A 21,045-nucleotide genomic window follows, 5' to 3' on the forward strand; every position below is an offset into this window, starting at 1 on the left:
CTCTGCAGCTGCATTAGCAATTTGTGATAGTTCTGACAAAGATATAATTTTGCCAATTGCAATCCATTTTACATGAGCAACCACAGAGCAGAGGGAAATCAGTAACTTCTTCCCCACCATATTCACACTGTTGGAAATGGTCACTGAAAGGAAAGCTATGCCCCTCAGAGGAATAATCGACTGAGTGAGTTCAAAGGTCTCTTTAGTGCTGTGTTACTGTATGATTGCTGATTGCTAATTTATTGTTAGGATGTATGATTGTTATGAATGAATATTGTTTCTTTGCAGTGCTTTTTTTGTAAGAGAAAAAGGTGCCGGAACTCACACATGTCATACAACCCGCCTTGCCTACCCTACAAGGTTCCATCCAAAAAAGGTGCCGGAACTCCGTTCTGAGCGTTCTATGAGAAAAAAAGCCCTGTTTCTTTGTATCACCAGCAGGCTGTATGAAGTCAAAAAAGCAATGTTATGATAAGCCACAAGATCTGGAGGGGGAGACTTTTCAAACTTATACATATTGAAGTTTCCTAGAGACAACTCACTACACAAGAATTCCACCTCGAAATACTTTTCAAGGAGCTTCCTTTTATTAGTGAAATGGACTGTTCCCTATTTGATAGATGATAAATACATATGAAATAAAAGGAAAAAGAGCAGTTGATTTTTTCTCCATCACATTGAATATTTATTGATTTAATAGTCTTTAAATGTTTTTTATACAGCGGTGCCTTGACATATAACAGAATAAGGATGATGTGATATTGTTTTCTACATCTGGAATAAAAGTGCACGCAAGTTTAACAAATTACACAGAAACTCTCAGAGACGTCTACCCAGTAGTAACTAACTCCAGGCAAAGTGCTCCATTAGATTGACTCATTGCTCAAAGACCTGGATACATATAAGAATAATTGACACATGGAGTGTTCCAACCTATCAGCCCCAAATGAGTTTATCCTCTCTGGCTTTCCATATCCACAAGGGTTCAAACTGCCCTTGCTTCTCTTCTTCTCAATCATGTTCGCCCTCACTCTTTCTGGAAATTCTCTGATCATCTTGATGGTGATCTCTGACCTTCAATTGCACAAGCCCATGTACTGGTTCCTATGTAATCTCTCCATCCTGGACATGGCCTTATCAGCTGTGGTGGTTCCCAAAGTTATTTCAGGATTCAACATCTTAGGAAGGGTCATATCCTTTTCAGGGTGTGTCACACAGGTATTCTTTTTAAACATTGTTGGGTATGCAGAATGTTTTCTTTTCACCGTGATGTCTTATGACCGCTTCTTGGCCATTTGTAAACCACTTCACTATGGAAACATCATGAGTTGGAAATTGTGTCTCAACTTCTCTCTTGCTACCATAATTGGAGGCTGCCTCCACGCTGCCTTTCAAACCTTTCTCACCTTTCGTTTGTCTTATGGAGAGGACAATTATATTGACTACGTCTTCTGTGATGTTCCACTTATCATGAAGCTGGCTTGTGGTGATGTACATTTTAAAGAACTGATTATCATCGTTGACATGGGCTTTGTAACAATGACCTGCTTTCTCCTCATCCTCACATCTTATGTTTACATCTTCATGGCCATTTTGAAGATTAGTAGCCATGAAGGATGGCACAAAGCTTTCTCCACTTTCTCTGCCCATCTTACTGTGGTGTGCCTATACTTCCTCCCTGTGTTCTATCATTATTTGAGGCCAGCTTCTCAGGACTCCATGGATAGTGTGTTAAGTGTGTTGTACACCACCATCACCCCTTTGTTGAACCCACTAATATATACACTTAGGAACAAGGAGATGAAAACTGCTCTGCTGAAACTCTGGAGTGGGAATCCACAATAGATAGCAACAAGTAAACCCAAGAAATTTTTAAGATTTTTAAAAGTAGTCTAATTCATGTCATCAAAACTATTTTACGGCTACACTCAAATTTTCTATTGACAACTATTAAAGAATAGATATACAGTAGCTGATCAAATTGCATAGAAAGCAGAGCAGCTGATTAGAAACATGAGCACCAGCAGATTCTTTCAAATCACATAGTGTGTTGTATGGAAGATTGGGTAAAATATTGTTGCTTTCACTTCTGTTGTTGTCATGACTAGTAGAGATCAGTGTGCAGCTGTTTCCTGCAGTGAGTTTTAGGAGAACTATTGATCTGAGCAGCAAGGAGTATAAGAATCATTTTGCAGATGAACTTTACTTGAGAAATGAGATCTTCCCAAGTTTTTCATATCCCTTCCATTCTGATTGGTCTTTTGGTTGACTTAATTTAGCTCCTTCAATCTAATTCAGTCCTCACTTCTCAACTGCATCACCTATTTCTTGCATCCCACCTATGTGATCTTCTTAATCTGATGTTCCTCACCAAGTCTTGACCTTAAAATTGGACTGTCATAGTATGAGATTTAGTACGGATGGAAGAGTAAGATGTATCTGAAGGATTAAGAACACTTGATATTCAGTGTAGCCAGTGGTGGGATTCAAATATGTGAACAACCAGTTCTCTGTGTGGATGCTGCTTCCGGAAGTTCATTCTGGGCCTGGGAAACAAAAAATTAGTTACCGGTTCTGCTGAAGTGGTGCGGACCAGCTGAATCCCAGCACTCAGTGTAGCTGCATGTTCCCTAATAAAAACATGTCATATATTTTTGCAGACAAACTTGCATGTGACTCCTTTCTTTGTTTAAATCTTAATTTTCTCCAATTAATTTGTAATATCTGGGAAAGAAGCATTTCTTTGTATATTTACATCTCAAGGATAAACAGAATAATAGAATAAAATTATTGGAAGGGACCTTGGAAGTCTTCTAGTCCAAACCTTTGCCCAAGCAGGAGACCCTATACCAGGGGTAGGCAACCTCGGCTCTTTTATGACTCATGGACTTCAACTCCCAGAATTCCTGTCAGCTATGCTGACTCAGGAATTCTGGGAGTTGAAGTCCATGAGTCATAAAAGAGCTGAGGTTGCCTACCCCTGCCCTATACCATTCCAGACAAGTGGCTATCCAGTCTCTTGTTACAAGCTTTCAGAGATGAGCACCCACAACTTCTGAACGCAATTAACCATTTCACTGGTTAATTGTTCTCACAGTTAGGAAATCTCTCTTTAGTTCTAGGTTGCTTCTGTTTTTTTTTTATAAATGAATCTTTATTTACATTTCGTGTTAAAAACACACCATACACCAACAAAGACAAAAAAACATTTACAATATACAAAAAACAAAGAAATCAAAAAAATTGAAAACCATTTCAAAAATTTCACAATTTTCACAACTAACAATTATATTCCACTAATTAAGTCTCTTATAGCTATTCAACTCCAAAGATTATTCAATAACAAGGACTATATCACTTCATTTTTGACCAACCTCCAAGCCACCCTCATTTCTTTAATCTTTTATCCATCCAAATATACCATTTATTCCATGATAGAAATGCTGGTGTCTCTTCTTTACCCTTCAACTTCTTGGTCAATGTGTCTGCTTCTGCACAATCAAGTATTCTCCTAATTATAACTTCATCCGGCGGGGTATGATTTGCCTTCCAAAATTGAGCATACCCCATCCTTGCCGCCGTTAAGATATGTAAAACCAAATACCATATTTCCTTCTTAATATTTGCTTCTGTCCTTGATTAGCTTCCACCCATTGTTTCTTGTCTTGCCTTCTGGTGCTTTGGAAAATAAGTTAATCCTCTCTTGTTTGTGGCAGCCCCTCAAATACTGGAACACTGCTAACAAGTTACCTCTATTTCTTCCTTTCACTAGACTAGACATACCCAAGTCCTGCAACCATTCTTCATAGGTTTTAACCTCCATCCCCCTAATTATCTTTGATGCTCTTTTCTGCACTCTTTCCAGATTTGCAACGTCTTTTTTATAAAATAAACAGCAATAAACAATTCAATAATATATATTTTTAATGGAGAAAAAATGGTTGGAAAATCAAAAGCAATTGTTTATTTATTTATTTTTATCCATGGGAATAGAATAGAGCTGGAAGGGACCTTGGAGGTCTTCTAGTTCAGCCCCCTGCTCAAGTAGGAGATCCTGTACCATCTCAGACAAGTGACTATCCACTCTCTTTTTAAAAACCTCCAGTGATGGAGTGCCCACGATTTCTGAAGGCAAGCTGTTCCACTGGTTAATTGTCCTCACTGTTAGGAATTTTCTCCTTAATTCCAGGTTGCTTCTCTCTTTGGTCAGTTTCCAACCATTGTTTCTTGTCCTGCCCTCTGGTGCTTTGGAGAATAATTTGACCCCCTTTTCTTTGTGGCAGCCCCTCAAATACTGGACTGCTGCTATCAATGTCACCCCTATTTCTTCTTTTCTTTAGATTAGCCAGGCTCAAGTCCTGCAGCCGTTCTTCATGTTTTAGTCTCCAGGCCTTTGATCATCTTAGTTGTTGTTCTCTGAACTTTTTCAATGTTGTTCAGTGTCAATTTGTTACATCAAAAACAGAAATAAGGTGATTCAATTACGTGTCAATAAGTGAAACAAAGACCTGAAGTACCAGTCTGGTTCTCCTGGAGAAAATCAATCTATCTGCTCATCAAGGCCCAACGCTGATGGAACACATTCAGCATTATCATGTGGCAGTGGACAAGAATATATCCCAAAAAAACCAAAATGGTGGCTTTCTTGGTTTTATGCCATGTGGTGGCAGCCACCATCTTGACTTTTTGGGCAATTTTTTGAATGATCTGGCAATCAGTATATATGATGGAGCCTCATACAGAAAATCATAAAATCAGAGGGAAAATGGGAAACAATACATGCCCGGTGGTATAAATAAACACAAATCATAAATATTTCTTTAGTTCAGATTTCTAATAAGGTAGCACTTCCTCACATGTAAAGAGACATATAGACTTGTATAAATCATAAAGTTAGGGGTCCTTACCATTTTAGTTATCTTTTTAACATACCCAACTATTTGTTGTTAGTTGCGAAGTCGTGTCCAACCCATCGCGACCCCATGGACAACGTTCCTCCAGGCCTTCCTGTCCTCTACCATCTTCTGGAGTCCATTTAAGCTCACGCCTACTGCTTCAATGACTCCATCCAGCCACCTCATTCTCTGTCGTCCCCTTCTTATCTTGCCCTCAATCTTTCCCAGCATTAGGCTCTTCTCCAGTGAGTCCTTCCTTCTCATTAGGTGGCCAAAGTATTTGAGTTTTAGCTTCAGGATCTGGCCTTCTAAAGAGCAGTCAGGGTTGATCTCCTCTAGGACTGACCAGTTTGATCGCCTTGCAGTCCAAGGGACTCGCAGGAGTCTTCTCCAGCACCAGATACCCAACTATAAATGGATACAATATCCATTTCCCTAGTCCTTTTGTTTTCATTGGAATCATAAGTACCAAAACCAACAGAGAATCTTCCAAACCAAATTACTGTAGAAACACAAAATCAAGTGAAAAATAATATGTAGTCAAAAGGGAAGTATTCTTGAACAAGGCCAGATCATGTACACTAAAGATCTGCGTTTAATACTGCATACCCATGAATTAACCAAATCCCCCTTTTCTTTTAAAAAACAAGTCTATGGGGATTCTCAGTCATCCAGGTCATAGTTGTCCCAAAGGTGCTTTTTCAAGAGGCAGCTGGACATTCTTTGCTTTTTCTTGAAGATGTTTAGCTTCTCATCCAAGAACTGAAGAAGCTTCTTGGGTGAGAAGCAAAACATCTTCAAGAAAAAAACAAAGGAAGTCCAGTTGCCTCTTGAAATGTTAGATGTTTAGTGCCAGCCATTGGCAGTTCCCCAAAAGGGTCATCAGATGGAGGCAAAGAGACTTCTTTGCTTCCACTGATGAGCCAAGGGTCCCAGACCCACAGCCCCATTGGCGAGAGAGTTTTATGGTCAAGGAGGGGCCAAGACCCCCCATAAATACCTCTGCACGAGGGGCTGCTCTTTGTTCTCCATTTTCCAGCTTCTCCAGTTCTGCTTCTACTCCTAGTTAGTTTAGTCATGTAATCCTAGCTTGTTTTGTTTTATTTTATTTCTCTCTCACATGCAGGCATGAATGCTTTCATGCCAAGTATTTCTTTCTCTATGATCTATCATGAATAAAGCTAACATGATTGCATCTCTGCGTTCTGCCTTTGCTTGGAAGCTCCTTTAACGATTCATTGTGAGAACACCTCACAAGTTGGTAGTCAGAGGATGGTTTAAAGGAAAGCTTCCAAGCCAGCCAGGAACTAGCCAACGAGATGTCTGAAAGGCCCGGCACCAATCCATTTATAACAGATGGCAGGACTTCTACTATCGTGACCAGGAGTCATCGATCGAAGACAGCCTCCCTGCCTACATCCAAGACTTCAGTCCCTGAAGCAACCTCAGCTGCAGATGAAAGCACAAATGGCCTTCATCCCATCAGAGGATCCAGCAGAGCGTCTAGGACCCCTTCACATGCCTCTCTACAACTGAACGCCACAGAGGTTAGCATACAAGGTTTACAGACTGTCCAAGGCTGCTCAGATGCTGCAGAGACGGACCTGGCTGAGACCAAACGCCGCGTGAGTAAACTGACTGCACAGGAACGTGAAGAGCTGCTTAAAGAGATCCTTGCAATGCAGGAGGAGGGAGGGGCAGCCCAGGGAACAGCTCAGAAAGCCTCAGAACCCCTGATGAGCCTCTCCCTAGAGACCACGAGGCCCCCAAATATGGCGCCCGCCTCCCTTAGTGACCCCGGGACCCCAAGACTTTTGGCGCGAACCCGCCCCCCCAGCTGTGAGCTACAGCTTCCTGGGGCAAGCGGAAACAAGATGGCTCTGCCCACGTGGTCTGGCACAGGAAACAAGATGGTGGCCCCCACTAAATCTAACAAAGACTTGATTTCTTTAAGTCTGGAAAGCCAGCAATCCCTGGCTTCCAACCAAAATAGCCAGCACTCCCTGGCGTACAGCAGAAATGACATGCAATCCCTGGTTTCCAGCCAAGACAGCATGCATATTCCTGATTTCTCCCCCCCACAAAGCCTAAAATGCTATGATAGCAATGAGATCTGCCCAGCCAAAACTGTTACAACGGCTCTCCAGACAGCAATGCAAGCTCTGGCCACTGCCTTAGAGGCTAGCAAGACAGCGGCCAAGCAGACGTCGGGGGCGCCCACACCCCCCCCAAGGCCTCCCATCCTCTCCCCAGGGCCCAACTGCCGGGGGGAATCCAGCCTGCAGCCTCCCAACAATCAACCCCCGCAGCCTCCCACCTTCTCTTCAGGTCTTCAGGACCAGCGAGGGCAAAGAGAAACAGACAATGATGAAAATCCATGTGCTTGCAGCAACAAGAGAGGGATGCCGGCCGGCAAATCTGGGCTCCGCCCCCCCAATGCCTCATGGGAAGAAGGGAGAAACCCTGAACAACGCCCTCCCCTGGGTCACATGGTTCCCGGGCACGCCCACCTGGAGTCAATAAGTAATCAAGAAAGGATTCCCTCCTCGACCACTAGAGGGAACCCTTTCACTGAAGGATTCACTGAAGAACTCACTTCAGAATTAAGCATTTTTCCGCTTCCTTTTACATCAATGGACATATCAAAAATTTTTGAAAGTGGGTCTGATAAGGACTATATTCCTCCAGCAAATTTGCCAAATGATTTTAAAAAACTACAGCTGGATGGGGAGAATTATAGCAGTTGGAGTAAAGATATACAGCTACATCTCTTAAAGAATGGGATTCTACAAATGGTTCGGAACCCCCCCTCCCCCATGGGGACGTCAAGAAGAGCTGCGACACTTGCAGGCTTATTCTGCTCTACTCAGTTCTCTGGACAATAACTTGTTCCCTAGCATTCCAACTGGTCTCAGAGCTGCTGAGGTCTGGAAACTGTTATTCAAACTATTCAACAGCGATACCATTGGTTCCATCACCAGACTTACAACTGAGCTTTATACAACCAAACTGAAGTTTGGTGCCAGCATGCCTGAACATCTTGCAAAATTAAAGGCACTCAGGGCAGAATTGATTTCCAGAGATTTTCCTGTGTCTGATGTGAGCATGCTCTCCATAATCTTTACTTCTTTAGACAGGAGTTGGAGCAATTTCATTGTTTCACTTGAAGCGGTCAAGAGGGAAGACATAAATCTGTCCTACCTCACAGGGAGACTGATCGAAGAAGATCGGAGAAGGAGAGATGCTGGAGAATACGCTAGAGTCACCACTCAGCAAGCCAGAAGGGGGCGCCACAACTCAGAGCAAATTAATGCTCTGCTTAAATGTTTCATCTGTGGCTCTGAGGAGCACCTCAAGAAAGACTGCCCCCATCAACATCAAGCCCCTAAACGTGGTCCCAATCAAGTAAGAAGCAAAGGGGGAGGAAGGGGACGTGGCAGGGGCAAAGGAAATTCACTGCATACTTGTTCCCTCACCCCCACAACAAGGGCTGATAGCTCCACTGACTTATGGTTACTGGACTCTGGAGCTTCTTCTCACATTACTAATATGAGTCAAGGTTTTAAAAGGTTAAAGAAAATTAACTCATCTGTCAAGGTTGCAAACGGTGATACTGCTTCAATTGTTGGGGAGGGTTTCGTTTCTATACCTGGGCTTGGCAAAGTTGAGGGTGTCTTGCACGCCCCTTCCATAGCCAACAACCTTTTGAGCATCACCAAATTGTGTGACGATGACAAAGTGGAAGTCCTATTTCGCAAGGGGGGAGGTCATGTCACCCGGGACCAGAAGGTCATTGGAAATATTACAATAATAAATGGCTTGCCATATTTTTCTCCCAAGCCACCACAGCCTGCCCCAAGGCTTTCCAAGGGCAGTGTGGGCAAGGAGCCTGAATCTCAGCAGGCACCTACAGTACCACTCAAGGCAATCAGAGCCAAGAGAGTGTCAATGGGGAAGCCAATTCACGATAAGTGCGCCCACTTATTGCACAGAAGGCTGGGTCATGCAAGCTTCCCTGTAGTTAAAAAGATGGGAGAATTTGCTGAGGGAGTCCAGCTCAAGGACTGTGACGTGTTTCTGGACTGTGCCATTTGCAAGAAAACAAAGAGGAAGGCTGCTCCTATATCAAAGGTGTCATTACGCAAGACTCAATATCCATACCAACTAGTACATGTTGACCTAGTTGGGCCTTTTACACCTTCCCTAGGAAAGAAAAGGTATTTTCTCACTGCTGTTGATGATTTTTCACATTACGGTCACGTGTATACTCTCACAGAGAAATCTGAAGCCTTTGACGCCATAAAGTCGCTGTACAACTTCGTAGAGACCCAGTACAAGACCAAGATCGCACAATTGCAGAGCGATCGTGGGGCTGAGTTCATGTCTCAGAAGTTCCAGGACTGGGTAAGGCGTAAGGGCATCCGCCATTTTCTAACTGCACCGTTCACCCCGTCGCAAAATGGTGTAGCTGAGAAAAGGAATGGAATCCTGCAAACCATGATGCGTAGTCTGATTGCAGACGCGGGTGTCGCAGAATCATACTGGGGGGAGGCAATTCATTATGCCAATTACACTTTAAACCGCACCTGGAGCAGTGTCGTGAACCAGACCCCATATTTCCTGGTTCACGGTAGGAAACCAAATCTGGCACATTTGCGTGTGTTTGGCTCCTATGCATGGGTACACATCCCCAAGCAGCTGCGGAAGAAGGGGAGATCTGTTTCCCAGAGACTAAGGTTCTTGGGCTATGCTCCTGGCTCCAAGGCCTATCGTTTCCTGGGAGAAGGGGGCAGGCCTGTGACTTCCCAATCTGCCTCTTTCGAAGAGGACTCCAATTGGACCCAGATCCACTCAAATGATCTGAGCCCATATGCCAACCGACCCAGCAGAGGCACACCGACCGCGACATCACCAGAGGCGACCTCGTACCCTGCCACCGACGAAAGTGAGGAACAAGACGAAGATGCGTCCAGTCCCATGGAGGAAGACACACCGTCCTCACCCCCAGCGACACCTCAGAGACCCGCGGAAGAAAAGAGCGGTGAGTGGCAGAAGGTAAGGAGGTCAAAGCGGTCCAACAAGGGGGTCCCACAAAAGAGAATTGACATTGGCCACATCGCGTCTGTCAACAGCGTTGTGGTCACCCCAAAATCCTTCTCTGACATCCAGGAGCTGCCCATCGAAGAGCAGGAGAGATGGCAGCTTGCGATGGAGAAGGAAATGCAGAGCTTAAAACAACTTAAGGTCTTCACCCCCAAGCAACCTCCAAAGGAGAGGAAAGTCATTGGCACAAGGTGGGTTTACAAGGCCAAACCACTTGCCAATGTTCTCTACCTGTATAAGGCCCGTTTGGTAGCCCAGGGCTTCGCTCAGCGTTATATGGAGGACTACTCGGAGACTTACTCTCCAACCGTCCGGGCAGAGAGCGTCAAGGCCGCCCTCGTGACTGCAGCCGCTCTGGGAGAAGAAGTCTTCCAATTTGACATCCAGACGGCTTACCTCCACGCCAACTTGGACCGGCAGATCTACGTGAAGGCTCCTCCTGGCTACCAGCAAGAAGGGGGAAATACATGGTTGCTTCACAAAGGGTTATATGGTCTTAAGCAGTCAGGGAAATTATGGTATGACTGTCTTAGAAAGAGTTTAGAACGAGTTGGTTTCTCAGAATCTCATGCAGATCAATGTGTTTTCACACGCAATTCCAAAGGTACCACAGAACGGGTGTTAGTTTATGTGGACGACCTATTATATGTAGGGCCTAACAAGGAAAGGTGTGATGAATTTGCCAAGGCCCTGGAAGAAAAGTTTACTCTGAAGTCTTTGGGGCGGGTTGACAAATACTTGGGTGTGCATATTTTGGCCACTAAGGGGGGGTTCGCTCTATCTCAAAAAGAAAAGATAGAGGAATTACTGGCCAAATGCAAAATGACAGAATCTAATCCTACGCATAGCCCAATGCAAACTGACTTTTACAACCTCACCCATAAGGACGGTCCTGAGTTCACAGATAACACGCTCTACAGATCTGTGATTGGCTCCTTGCTATACATCAGCAATTGGAGCAGACCTGACATAGCTTTAGCTGTGAATCTATTGTCCAGGCACGTGGAACACCCAAAGGAATTCCACTGGACTGCTGTCAAAAGGGTGCTCAGATACCTAAAGGGCACAGCTGATGCTCTTCTCATGCTAGAACCAGAGAAGGGGAAGACGGCCCAGCTCTCCGCTTACTCAGACGCAGACTGGGCTGGAGACACCAAAACTAGACGGAGCACTTCTGGTTTCCTCATATTGCTAAATGGCTGCCCAATACATTGGCATGTTAGGCAGCAAAAATTTATTTCTTGCTCCACGGCCGAGGCTGAATATGCCAGCCTGTCAGACACGGCCAATGATTTGACTTGGTTCAATGAGCTGATAACAAGCATCTGGGCATCTCCCCCTCTGCCCATCCAAATTCTCGAGGACAACACTGCCGCAATTGCAATCTCGGAGGCTTATGCAGTAGGCTCCAGATCTCGCCATATAGACATACGCTATAAAAATGTCAGGCAGCTTACCAAAAAGGGTTTTATACATGTTGAGCACTGTAACACAGCTGACCAGATAGCTGATCTGTTTACCAAGCCTGTTCCCGTTGACCGGCACAACCTTCTGTGTAAGCGTTTGTGTTTGGCCTTCTGAATGTTTTCATGCATGTCCATGACACCTGCTCACCCCTTACATGCATTCACTGGTCCCTGTCATTGGCTGGCAAGAAGGGGAATTGTTAGATGTTTAGTGCCAGCCATTGGCAGTTCCCCAAAAGGGTCATCAGATGGAGGCAAAGAGACTTCTTTGCTTCCACTGATGAGCCAAGGGTCCCAGACCCACAGCCCCATTGGCGAGAGAGTTTTATGGTCAAGGAGGGGCCAAGACCCCCCATAAATACCTCTGCACGAGGGGCTGCTCTTTGTTCTCCATTTTCCAGCTTCTCCAGTTCTGCTTCTACTCCTAGTTAGTTTAGTCATGTAATCCTAGCTTGTTTTGTTTTATTTTATTTCTCTCTCACATGCAGGCATGAATGCTTTCATGCCAAGTATTTCTTTCTCTATGATCTATCATGAATAAAGCTAACATGATTGCATCTCTGCGTTCTGCCTTTGCTTGGAAGCTCCTTTAACGATTCATTGTGAGAACACCTCACATGAAAAAGCACCTTTGGGATTTCCTAAAAACACACATCGTATCCAGAATACATTGCGATTACATGAGATAGTAAACTTTGCCTTATCCATATGACCTTTATATTTTTCAAAGATGTGTAAAAAATAAATCAGGAAAGAGGCAAGTAAGATCATGGATTTTAAGGTGAGGACAACATTATGACTGATCAAGTGTGAATCAGAAATTCTCTGTAGACGTTTGGAGAAGGAAAAAGCTAACACAAATAGTAAGGCAAAACAATTACTTGGGCAGACAGCTCTGAAATAAAATCATTGTTCTGAATTTATTCACACTGGAAACCATGGGATCTTAACTCATGACTAATTGATCATTTTTTCATTATGTGTGCAAACTTTCTAATTTATTTATTGTTTGAAAGAAATTGTTCCCTAATCAACTTTCTGGCAATCATAATTGCCTTTCTCTTAAATCAGCAATATTTTAAAATAACATTCACTAACTCTGGGGAATAAGAGCAGAGTGTTCACCAAAGATGCAATGTTATAAAAACACATGTAAACAGAAGACTCAAAATGTTCCTGCCTGGAGTCATGACGATTTATGATGCTGCCTAATTCTTCACATTGAGAGGTCTTATTAAGCAGGAGTTCACAAGATCCTCAGAACAAAACTCCAAGTACCTCTAAATTTGAAAGGGGGAAAATATCTTAGTGTAACTGAGAAGAACTATCATGGCTTGGTGAAGACTTGGCATACCACAAACCTGCATCTCACAATAATTGTTTTTTTTTAAAAAAACTGAGGCTACATTTGTTGGGTTTTTTGCAATTAATTATGCCAGCTAAAGTTTGGAAAAAAAACGTGATATCTTCAACTCTATGCTCGGCTTAGGACTCCATTTTGGAGCAACTAAAAGTGACATTGCTATCATCAAGACAAAGTTTGTTTGTATTCTGTAAGGAGTCCAGTGAACCTAAGAAAGAAAATTAAAAGTTACAAACCTACAAATTTGTCCATCGAAATATTCCACCAGCCCTTCTGGGAACAGCTTTGGTACTGCTGTCCTTTCAGTCCTACCAGTCAATTTCACATTGGAAAAGAAGAGAAATGAATTGAGTCACTCCTTCCTCAAAATTTGATTTATTTATCAAATTTTAAACCACAGAGAGACTCTGAGCATTGTACACTGTATGAATTACAATGTTGGAATAGGTCTGTGAAGAGGCAAATGATGTCCCAAAAATCTATGTACAGTACAATGCTGGTTTGCATACTGTGTGATGATCCGTGAATCTTCTGGAATTTCAACATAGTTGTTAAAAGGTATATTAGGCTAACATAAATTATTTTTCACATTTATTTTATGTCACCTATATCTACCTTATAAGGTGACTCTGGGCCAGATGATCATTTGAAGATGGACATTTTTAAACTTATATATGGAATGTCTATGTGCATATAAGATGGAAATTAGAGTTGGATCTTGTCCTTCCTATGTTCACATGAGATACTTTCTGATTGATATAAGGAAGAATTGCATGGTTTCCTACCCAGTGTAAAAGCTGTTTATTCCCCAGCTCTACACAATCTTCTGTTAGATTGATGAAAGCTTAACTCCTATCTTTTTTTCTATGAAGCTTATATGCAGAATCAGATTTCTTCCACCCATGTAAAAGGACTTATATCAACTCCAGAACCATATTTCATTTTCCTATCAGTTTGATGTGTGAAGGAAAACATTGCAGTGATTTTGCTCGGTGGCCTTCAGTTTCTCTCAAGGGTTTATCTGGCAAGCAATTTGAAAATGATCTTTCTCTGGCATTTCTGATCTCACCAGCTGAGTTGGAGACATTGGCTCTCTTGTAGCCCAATCTGTTAGTCAATGGTTAAATATGAACAAGATAAACACAAGATAATTGAAAAATATGCTTCCAACATGATAATACATTCGTCTTTCCAGTTCTTATTTCTCTCCAAATACCAGAGAATTTTGAGACATATGGAGTATTTCTCTAAAAGTGAGTTTTAAATTCTTCCATTTTTCCAAGTCTACCTTTATTTGTTTCAATAACCTTATATAGTTATCTTCTTTTAATGTTGAGCACTTAGCTGATAGATATATATCGAAATATTTTACCTTTTTCACTATCTGTACCTCTGTCACTTGTGACATTCGACTTTTTTTGCTTATCCGTAAAATTTTTAACTATTTTAGTTTTTTCTTTATTAATTTTTAATCCCGCTACTTCACCATATTGTTCTAATTTCCCCCACAATTTTGGAATCATCTCCAAGGGATCTTCCAAAATAAATACCAAATCATCAGCAAATGCTTGTAATTTATATGTTTCACCCTTTATCTCCAAACCTCTAATTTCTGTATCTTGTCTTATATTTCCATTTAAAACTTCCAAAGTGAAAATGAATAACAGAGGGGATAGAGGGCATCCTTGCCTTGTGCCTTTCCTTATTTCAAAACTCTCAATACTATCTCCATTCACAATCACTTTGGCTGTTTGTTTATTATATATTGTTTTAACCATATTTATAAAATTCTGTCCAAAGTCCATTATTTGTAATTGATGAATCAAAAACTGCCATGAAAGATTATCAAATGCCTTTTGAGCATCTAAAAATATTAATGTCATTTGTTTCCCTGGATGTAGTTCATAGTATTCCAATACATCTATTATCATTCTTAAGTTGTTTTTGAATTAATTCCTGGAGCAACTAAAAAGTAATTGCTGTCCATCAAGAAAAAGTTCATCTGTTTCCCATGAGGTGCACATTGAATCTTCTGAACAGAAAGAGAATTAAAAGTTACAAGGCTACAAGTTAACAAGCCAATAATTCAAAACTCCATCAGGATTTTCCACCTAATCTTCCAGGAACAGCAATGGAAATATGGTCATTTCTACGCTTTCAGTCAATTTCACACCAGCAAACGTAGCCTTTTGGAAAAGGGAAATGAACTGAATCAATCCTTCCCCAAGATTTTATTAATTTACTTACTTATCACATTTTTAAACCACAGAGGGATTCTGGATGGCATACATTGTACAAAATACAATATTGGAATAGGTCTGTGAAGTGGCAAATGATGACAAACAAAATCTATGTGCAATGCTATTTTCCAAGTTGTATAATGATCTATGAGTCTTCTGGAATTTCAACATAGTTAGCAAAAGGTATATTATTTATTTATTTATTATATTTTATATGTGGTCATTTGAGGACAGACATTTTTCAACTTGGATATGGACTATATATGTGCATATGAGATGAAAACATGGGTTGGATCCTGGCCCTTCATATTTTCATATCAACATTTTTCCAACTAATATATAGGAAGAACTGTATGAATTCCATTGCCAGGGTAAAAGATTATTTGTTTTTAACTCCATCCTTCTGTTTTGCCTCAGGTTGATGGAAATTTAACTCCTATCTTTTTTCTATCAAGCAATTCCTAACAAACATATAGGCACAATCTGATTTCTCCTACCCATCTAAAAGAACTTCCATCAACTCCAAATAAATACTTTTGTTCTCTGTCAGGTTGATGAGTAACGGAGAACATTCCTGTTAACTTTGCTTGGTGCCTTTGCTTTTTCTCAAGGGGAATATCTTGCAAACATTTTGAAACTGAGAAAAAAGTGGCACTTTTTCTTAACCTGCTGTTGATACTGCCTCTTTCAACAGCCCAATCTGTTGGTCAGTGTTTGCTAGTGGGACAACAATGGGAAACTCCCGTTGTTCATTATCCAGAGTCAAACAGGATCAGTAGATTTCTGTGAGCAAATGTAAACGAGACAAATCAGTTAGGTGCATCCCATTTGCAGCTCGGACAGGATGAGATATAGCTGATCAAGAGATCTGTTAAAGAGAAGAAAGTCCTGCAGAATCATTCAAGAGAACATTCTTGAAAGAATTACAACCTAATTTCCCCAACTTTATTTAAAACTGACAAAATAAATACTGGTTAAATGCCGAGTAAATAATGCTTTTAACATTACAACAGGTTCTCTTTTTCAGTTTTTTTTCCTTCCAAATCACATAGAATTTTGGGATATAAGAAGTATTTCTTCTTCATAGGTCCTGGGCTGGTCCAAAGGGATCTACTGGTCCATGCATTTGTAGGCTAGACATTAGGTGTTTGAAGAAGAGACTTCTACTATATGGAGTGTCCAAATCGAACAGCCCCAAATGAATTTATCCTCTCTGGGTTTCCTTGTACAGAAGACTTAAAGGTACCCTTGATTCTCTTCTTCTCTATCATGTTTGCACTCACTCTTTGTGGAAATTCTCTGATCATCTTGGCGGTGATCACCAACCTTCAATTGCACAAGCCCATGTACTGGTTCCTCTGTCATCTTTCTGTCCTGGACATGGCCTTCTCAGCTGTGGTGGTTCCCAAAGTTACTGCAGGATTCAACCAGCAGGGAAAAATTATTTCCTTCTCAGGGTGCATCTCACAGGTATTCTTTCTGAACTCGGTTGGGTGTACAGAATGTTTCCTTTACACCGTGATGGCTTATGACCGCTTCTTGGCCATTTGTAAACCACTCCACTATGGCAACCTCATGAGCTCAAAAGCCTGTCTCATTCTCTCCTTGGGTACCATAATTGGAGGGACCCTTCATTCCACCTTTCTGACATCTCTTACCTTTAATTTGCCTTATGGAGAGAACAACTATATTGACTATATCTTCTGTGATGTTCCATCCATCCTGAAGCTGGCTTGTGTTGACATACACTTTCAAGAGACGGTTATCATCGTTGACATGGGCTTTGTGACAATCACTTGCTTTCTTCTTATCCTAGCATCGTATGCTTATATCATCACAGCCATTTTGAAGATTAGTAGCAGTGAAGGGCGACAGAGAGCCTTCTCCACTTGCTCTGCCCATCTTACTGTGGTGATCATATACTACCTGCCCTTATTTTCTCGTTATTTGAGACCAGCTTCTCAGGACGTCATGGAGAGTGTGGTATGTGTGTTCTACACCACCATCACCCCTTTGTTGAACCCAATAATATACACACTTAGGAACAAAGAGATGAAAACTGCTCTAGTGAAACTCTGGGGTGGGAATCCTGAGTAGGTAGGTAGCAAAAGATGATCACCATGTATCTTTCCTCAAAATTAGATAAGCAATTGTGACCTCTAATTTACTTTACTGTATGGAGGTGCAAATGAAAATGGGAAGAGAGATCAGAACTACAGTATCTATTAACTTTTTTTGTAGCTCATCCAGGATTGTTGGAGAGAATACATGTGAATGTCCTAAAGATGCTTTTTCATGAGGCAACTGAACTTTCTTGTTTTTCTTTGAAGATGTTTCGCTTCTCATCCAATAAGCTTCTTCAGGTGTGACTGGATGGTGGGGAATGGAAGGATTTATATTCCTTGCAGAAGAAGCTTCTTGGATGAAAAGTGAAACATCATCAAAGAAAAACAAAGAAAGTCCAGTTGCCTCGTGAAAAAGCATCTTTGGGACAACTATGACCTGGATGGCTGATAATCTCCATAGTTACATGTGAATATAATTTTTAAACAACTGTTTAGTTTTTCTCTTGCATATCTGTGTGCATTTCTACTTTTTTGTATGGTTTTTCTCAGTCAGTTGTATACTAAAAAAAAGTTAATTTCAGAATAAAATTAGTTCTTCTGTTATTCTTTTATTGTTTTAAAGGAAACTGTAACAGAATATATTGTTAATTTTGGAAATATTATAGTTCATTCTTTTTCAGTAAAAACTGCAGAAATATTCATACTGAAACAGCATTCTCTGTATTTGATAGTTTTGTAGATTATGCCAATATTTTCCTGAGATTCCAAAATGCGTTCAAACACTGCCCACTTGCATTATGTTCTGATTATGTCATGCTGAGGTCTTTTGGAGAGAAAATGTACTGACTTCCTGGTTATCTTTGCTTAAGAATCAGAGTCTTTCTGAACCAATGGGATGGCCTACAACTTTATTGATTTGTTGATTCTGGCTTCTGACTCAGCCATACTGCATGGATTCACCATCAATCTTACTTGGTCCTGATTTCCAAGTTGTATCTTAGTGGTGGTGCAGTAGTTAGAATGTGGTATTGCAGGCTAATTCTGCCCACAGTCTGGAGTTCAATTTTGATGGGCTCAAGGTTGAACGCAGCCTTCCATCCTTCCAAGGTTGGTAAAATGAGGATGATTGTTGAGGACAATAGGCTGACTCTGTAAACTGCTTAGAGAGGTCTGTAAATCACTTTGAAGCTGTATATAAGTCTAAGTGCTATTACTATTAATATGGATCTTTTCAGTATATTATACCTCATAGAACAGTGGTATTTTTTTTAAATCCCATTTATATTCCGCCCTTCTCCGAAGACTCAGGGCGGCTTACAATCTAAAGCACAAATCAATGTGCTTAGCAATAGCCTTCATTCTATGTATATGCCTGCTTATTAGGGCTTTCGCCCCCCCCCCAGCGGCATTTTTACAAAGTCAGCTTATTGCTCCCAATAATCTGGGTCCTCATTTTACCTATCTCAGAAGGATGGAAGGCTGAGTCAACCTTGAGCCTGGTGGGATGCGAACCTGCACTAATTGCAGGCAGCTGGTGTTACTTAAGGAGGCATTAGCCCACTGCTCCACCAAGGCTCTTTAAATTTAAATTACATTTCCTGATCTATGATAGTTTAGGTGGAGGAATAGATAAATAATTCTTATATAATATTGTGGGGGGTTTTCCCCTAATGAAAGTGTATATTTTTGCAACAACTCCAATATAGTCACCCTCTTTGTCGTTTCAAAAGAATTGGCTTCATCTCTGCTGTAGATAATTGCAATTTGTAATGTCTGAGAAGATAAACATTCTTTTTATTAAGAAAATGAAAATCAGAGTCTTATTATTGTCATCAGGTTTAACTTAGAAGTATTTGTTTCTAACAAAGTAAATAAAATAAAAGCTCTAACGTTAAGAACTCCAAGACTTTATTTTGGTTTCTTGTATTTCACTCATGATGATACAATGTTCTTTTTGTATATAATTCAGCATTGGGGGGAAATAGGTAGAGCATTAATGAGGTGTGCTATATTTGAAGAAAAGAGAATGGAAGCATTGTGTACATATTCTGGAAGGAATTTCCAGAATCCTAGAAAGATCAAAGAAATAAAAGCAGAGCTTTTTAAAGAATCAGGAAGCTCTTGAGAGATGGGAGGGACCTTGGAGGTCATCTAGTCCAACCCCCTGCTCAGGAAGGAAACCCTATACCATTTCAGGCAAATGGCTGTCCAGTCTCTTCTTAAAAACCTCCAGTGTGGGAGCATCCACAACTTCTGGAGGGACGTTGTTCCACTGGTTAATTGTTTTAACTGTTAGCAAGTTTCTCCTTAATTTCAGGTTGCTTCTCCCCTTGATTAGTTTCCATCCATTGTTTCTTGTTCTGCCTTCAGGTGCTTTGGAAAATAAATTGACCCCCTCTTCTTTGTGGCAACCCCTTAGATATTGGAAGACTGCTATCATGTCACCCTAGAGCTTTTTTCACTAGACTAGACATACCCAATTCCTGCAACCAAAGTTTTACTTTCCAGCCCCTTAATCATCTTTTGTACGCAAATACAAAAAATGAAACAAAATCTGTCAAAAGAAAGTGAAAAAATAAGAACAAACCAAAAAAAGGTATTTGAAGCCTTGTACAAAAAAGAAACCCCACAGAAGCAGTTATTTAAAAGAAAAATTGCATAAAACAGCTGACTCTTTCGGTTTTGTTTTTATGCTGCTATTAGGCAAGGAGCTTTGATTATTTTTATTTAATGTTGACCTCTAGCTTTTATATATAAAGTTTTTCTCATATGCATTGTAAGCGTATGAGCATTTTACAGCCAAAATAGATAGCTGTAGAAATGTGCTAAGAAAATAAACAAACATGATACTTTTGCTAAACAAATGTATACAGTAAATGACATGCTAAGGTACAGTAGATAGGTGGCTTTTGCAGCTAAGTGCTGGATAGATTTGTTGTGTTCCCATTGAAATCAATGGGCTGCTGGATAATATAATGAGAAGAAGGAATAATCATGAGGAACAGAAGGAAGAGCTGCAATCAGGATAATGGTCACATAATAAAAATCTTTGTATTATGCGCCAGTTGCACCCTTTCCTGGATCATTAAGCCATGTTCTCAGTCACTCATGCCCTAGTAATCTCACAGTTGGATTACTGCAATGTGCTCCACATTAAGCTACCCTTGAAGAGTATTTGGAAACTACAATTGGTACAGAATGCAACAGAAGAAATAGTTCTAGAGACCCCTAGGGTGGTGCATGCAATGCCATTGTTGTATGAGCTGCATTAGTTGCCAGTTTGCTTCTGGGTCCAACTCAAGGGGTTGGTTATTACCTTTAAATCCCTTCATGGCATGGGACCAGGTTACCTGAGGAACTACCTCACCCTGGTGGGATTGGTCCTCCCCACTTGCTCCAGCAGAAGAGACCTACCGTGGATCCCATTAGCTAAGGAATTTTGGGTAGAGTCTTCTCTACCATGGCCTTCACCCTCTAGGACATCTTGGTCCCAGATGTGAGATATACCTTCACTCTTCTGGCCTTCCTCATGGAGCTTAAAATTTGGCTCAGAGCCTTGATGGGGATAGATTATTCTGGAGGTGGTTGATCAAATGAAAGAAAACAAGCATCATTCATCCTTTTGTTTTTTAGCCTTTATTTAATTCTTGCTAATTTAAATGTTTTTTATATTTATGTATGTTATCATGGCTTTGTAAGCCATCCAGAGTCACTTTGGACTGTGAGATGGACAGCATATAAATTTCATAAATCAATAAACTCAAAGTATCTTTGATTCTTGTTTCTTGTCTAATCCATCACATTGATTTTTCTGAGACCAAACTTTGGGTGCAACCAACAGTATTCTAACTGTTCCTCAGTGGTTTGCTGATAACGTTAATTGCCTTTCCTCTAAATAAACCTTTAAGATAA

General features: G+C 41.0%; 1 protein-coding gene across 1 annotated transcript; it reads left to right on the top strand.

The window, feature by feature from the left end:
- Window positions 1–16,237: 16,237 nt before the first annotated feature.
- On the top strand, window positions 16,238–17,164 carry LOC308678584 (olfactory receptor 10G6-like; the record flags this gene model as incomplete). The annotated part of the gene is made up of 1 exon (XM_081345810.1): window positions 16,238–17,164. The coding sequence occupies one exon, from the start codon at window positions 16,238–16,240 to the stop codon at window positions 17,162–17,164; it is 927 nt and encodes a 308-aa protein (XP_081201936.1).
- Between the last annotated feature and the right edge of the window lie 3,881 nt (window positions 17,165–21,045).

Source organism: Vipera berus (assembly GCF_964194415.1).
Source record: "Vipera berus genome assembly, chromosome: Z".
Lineage (NCBI taxonomy): Eukaryota > Metazoa > Chordata > Lepidosauria > Squamata > Viperidae > Vipera > Vipera berus.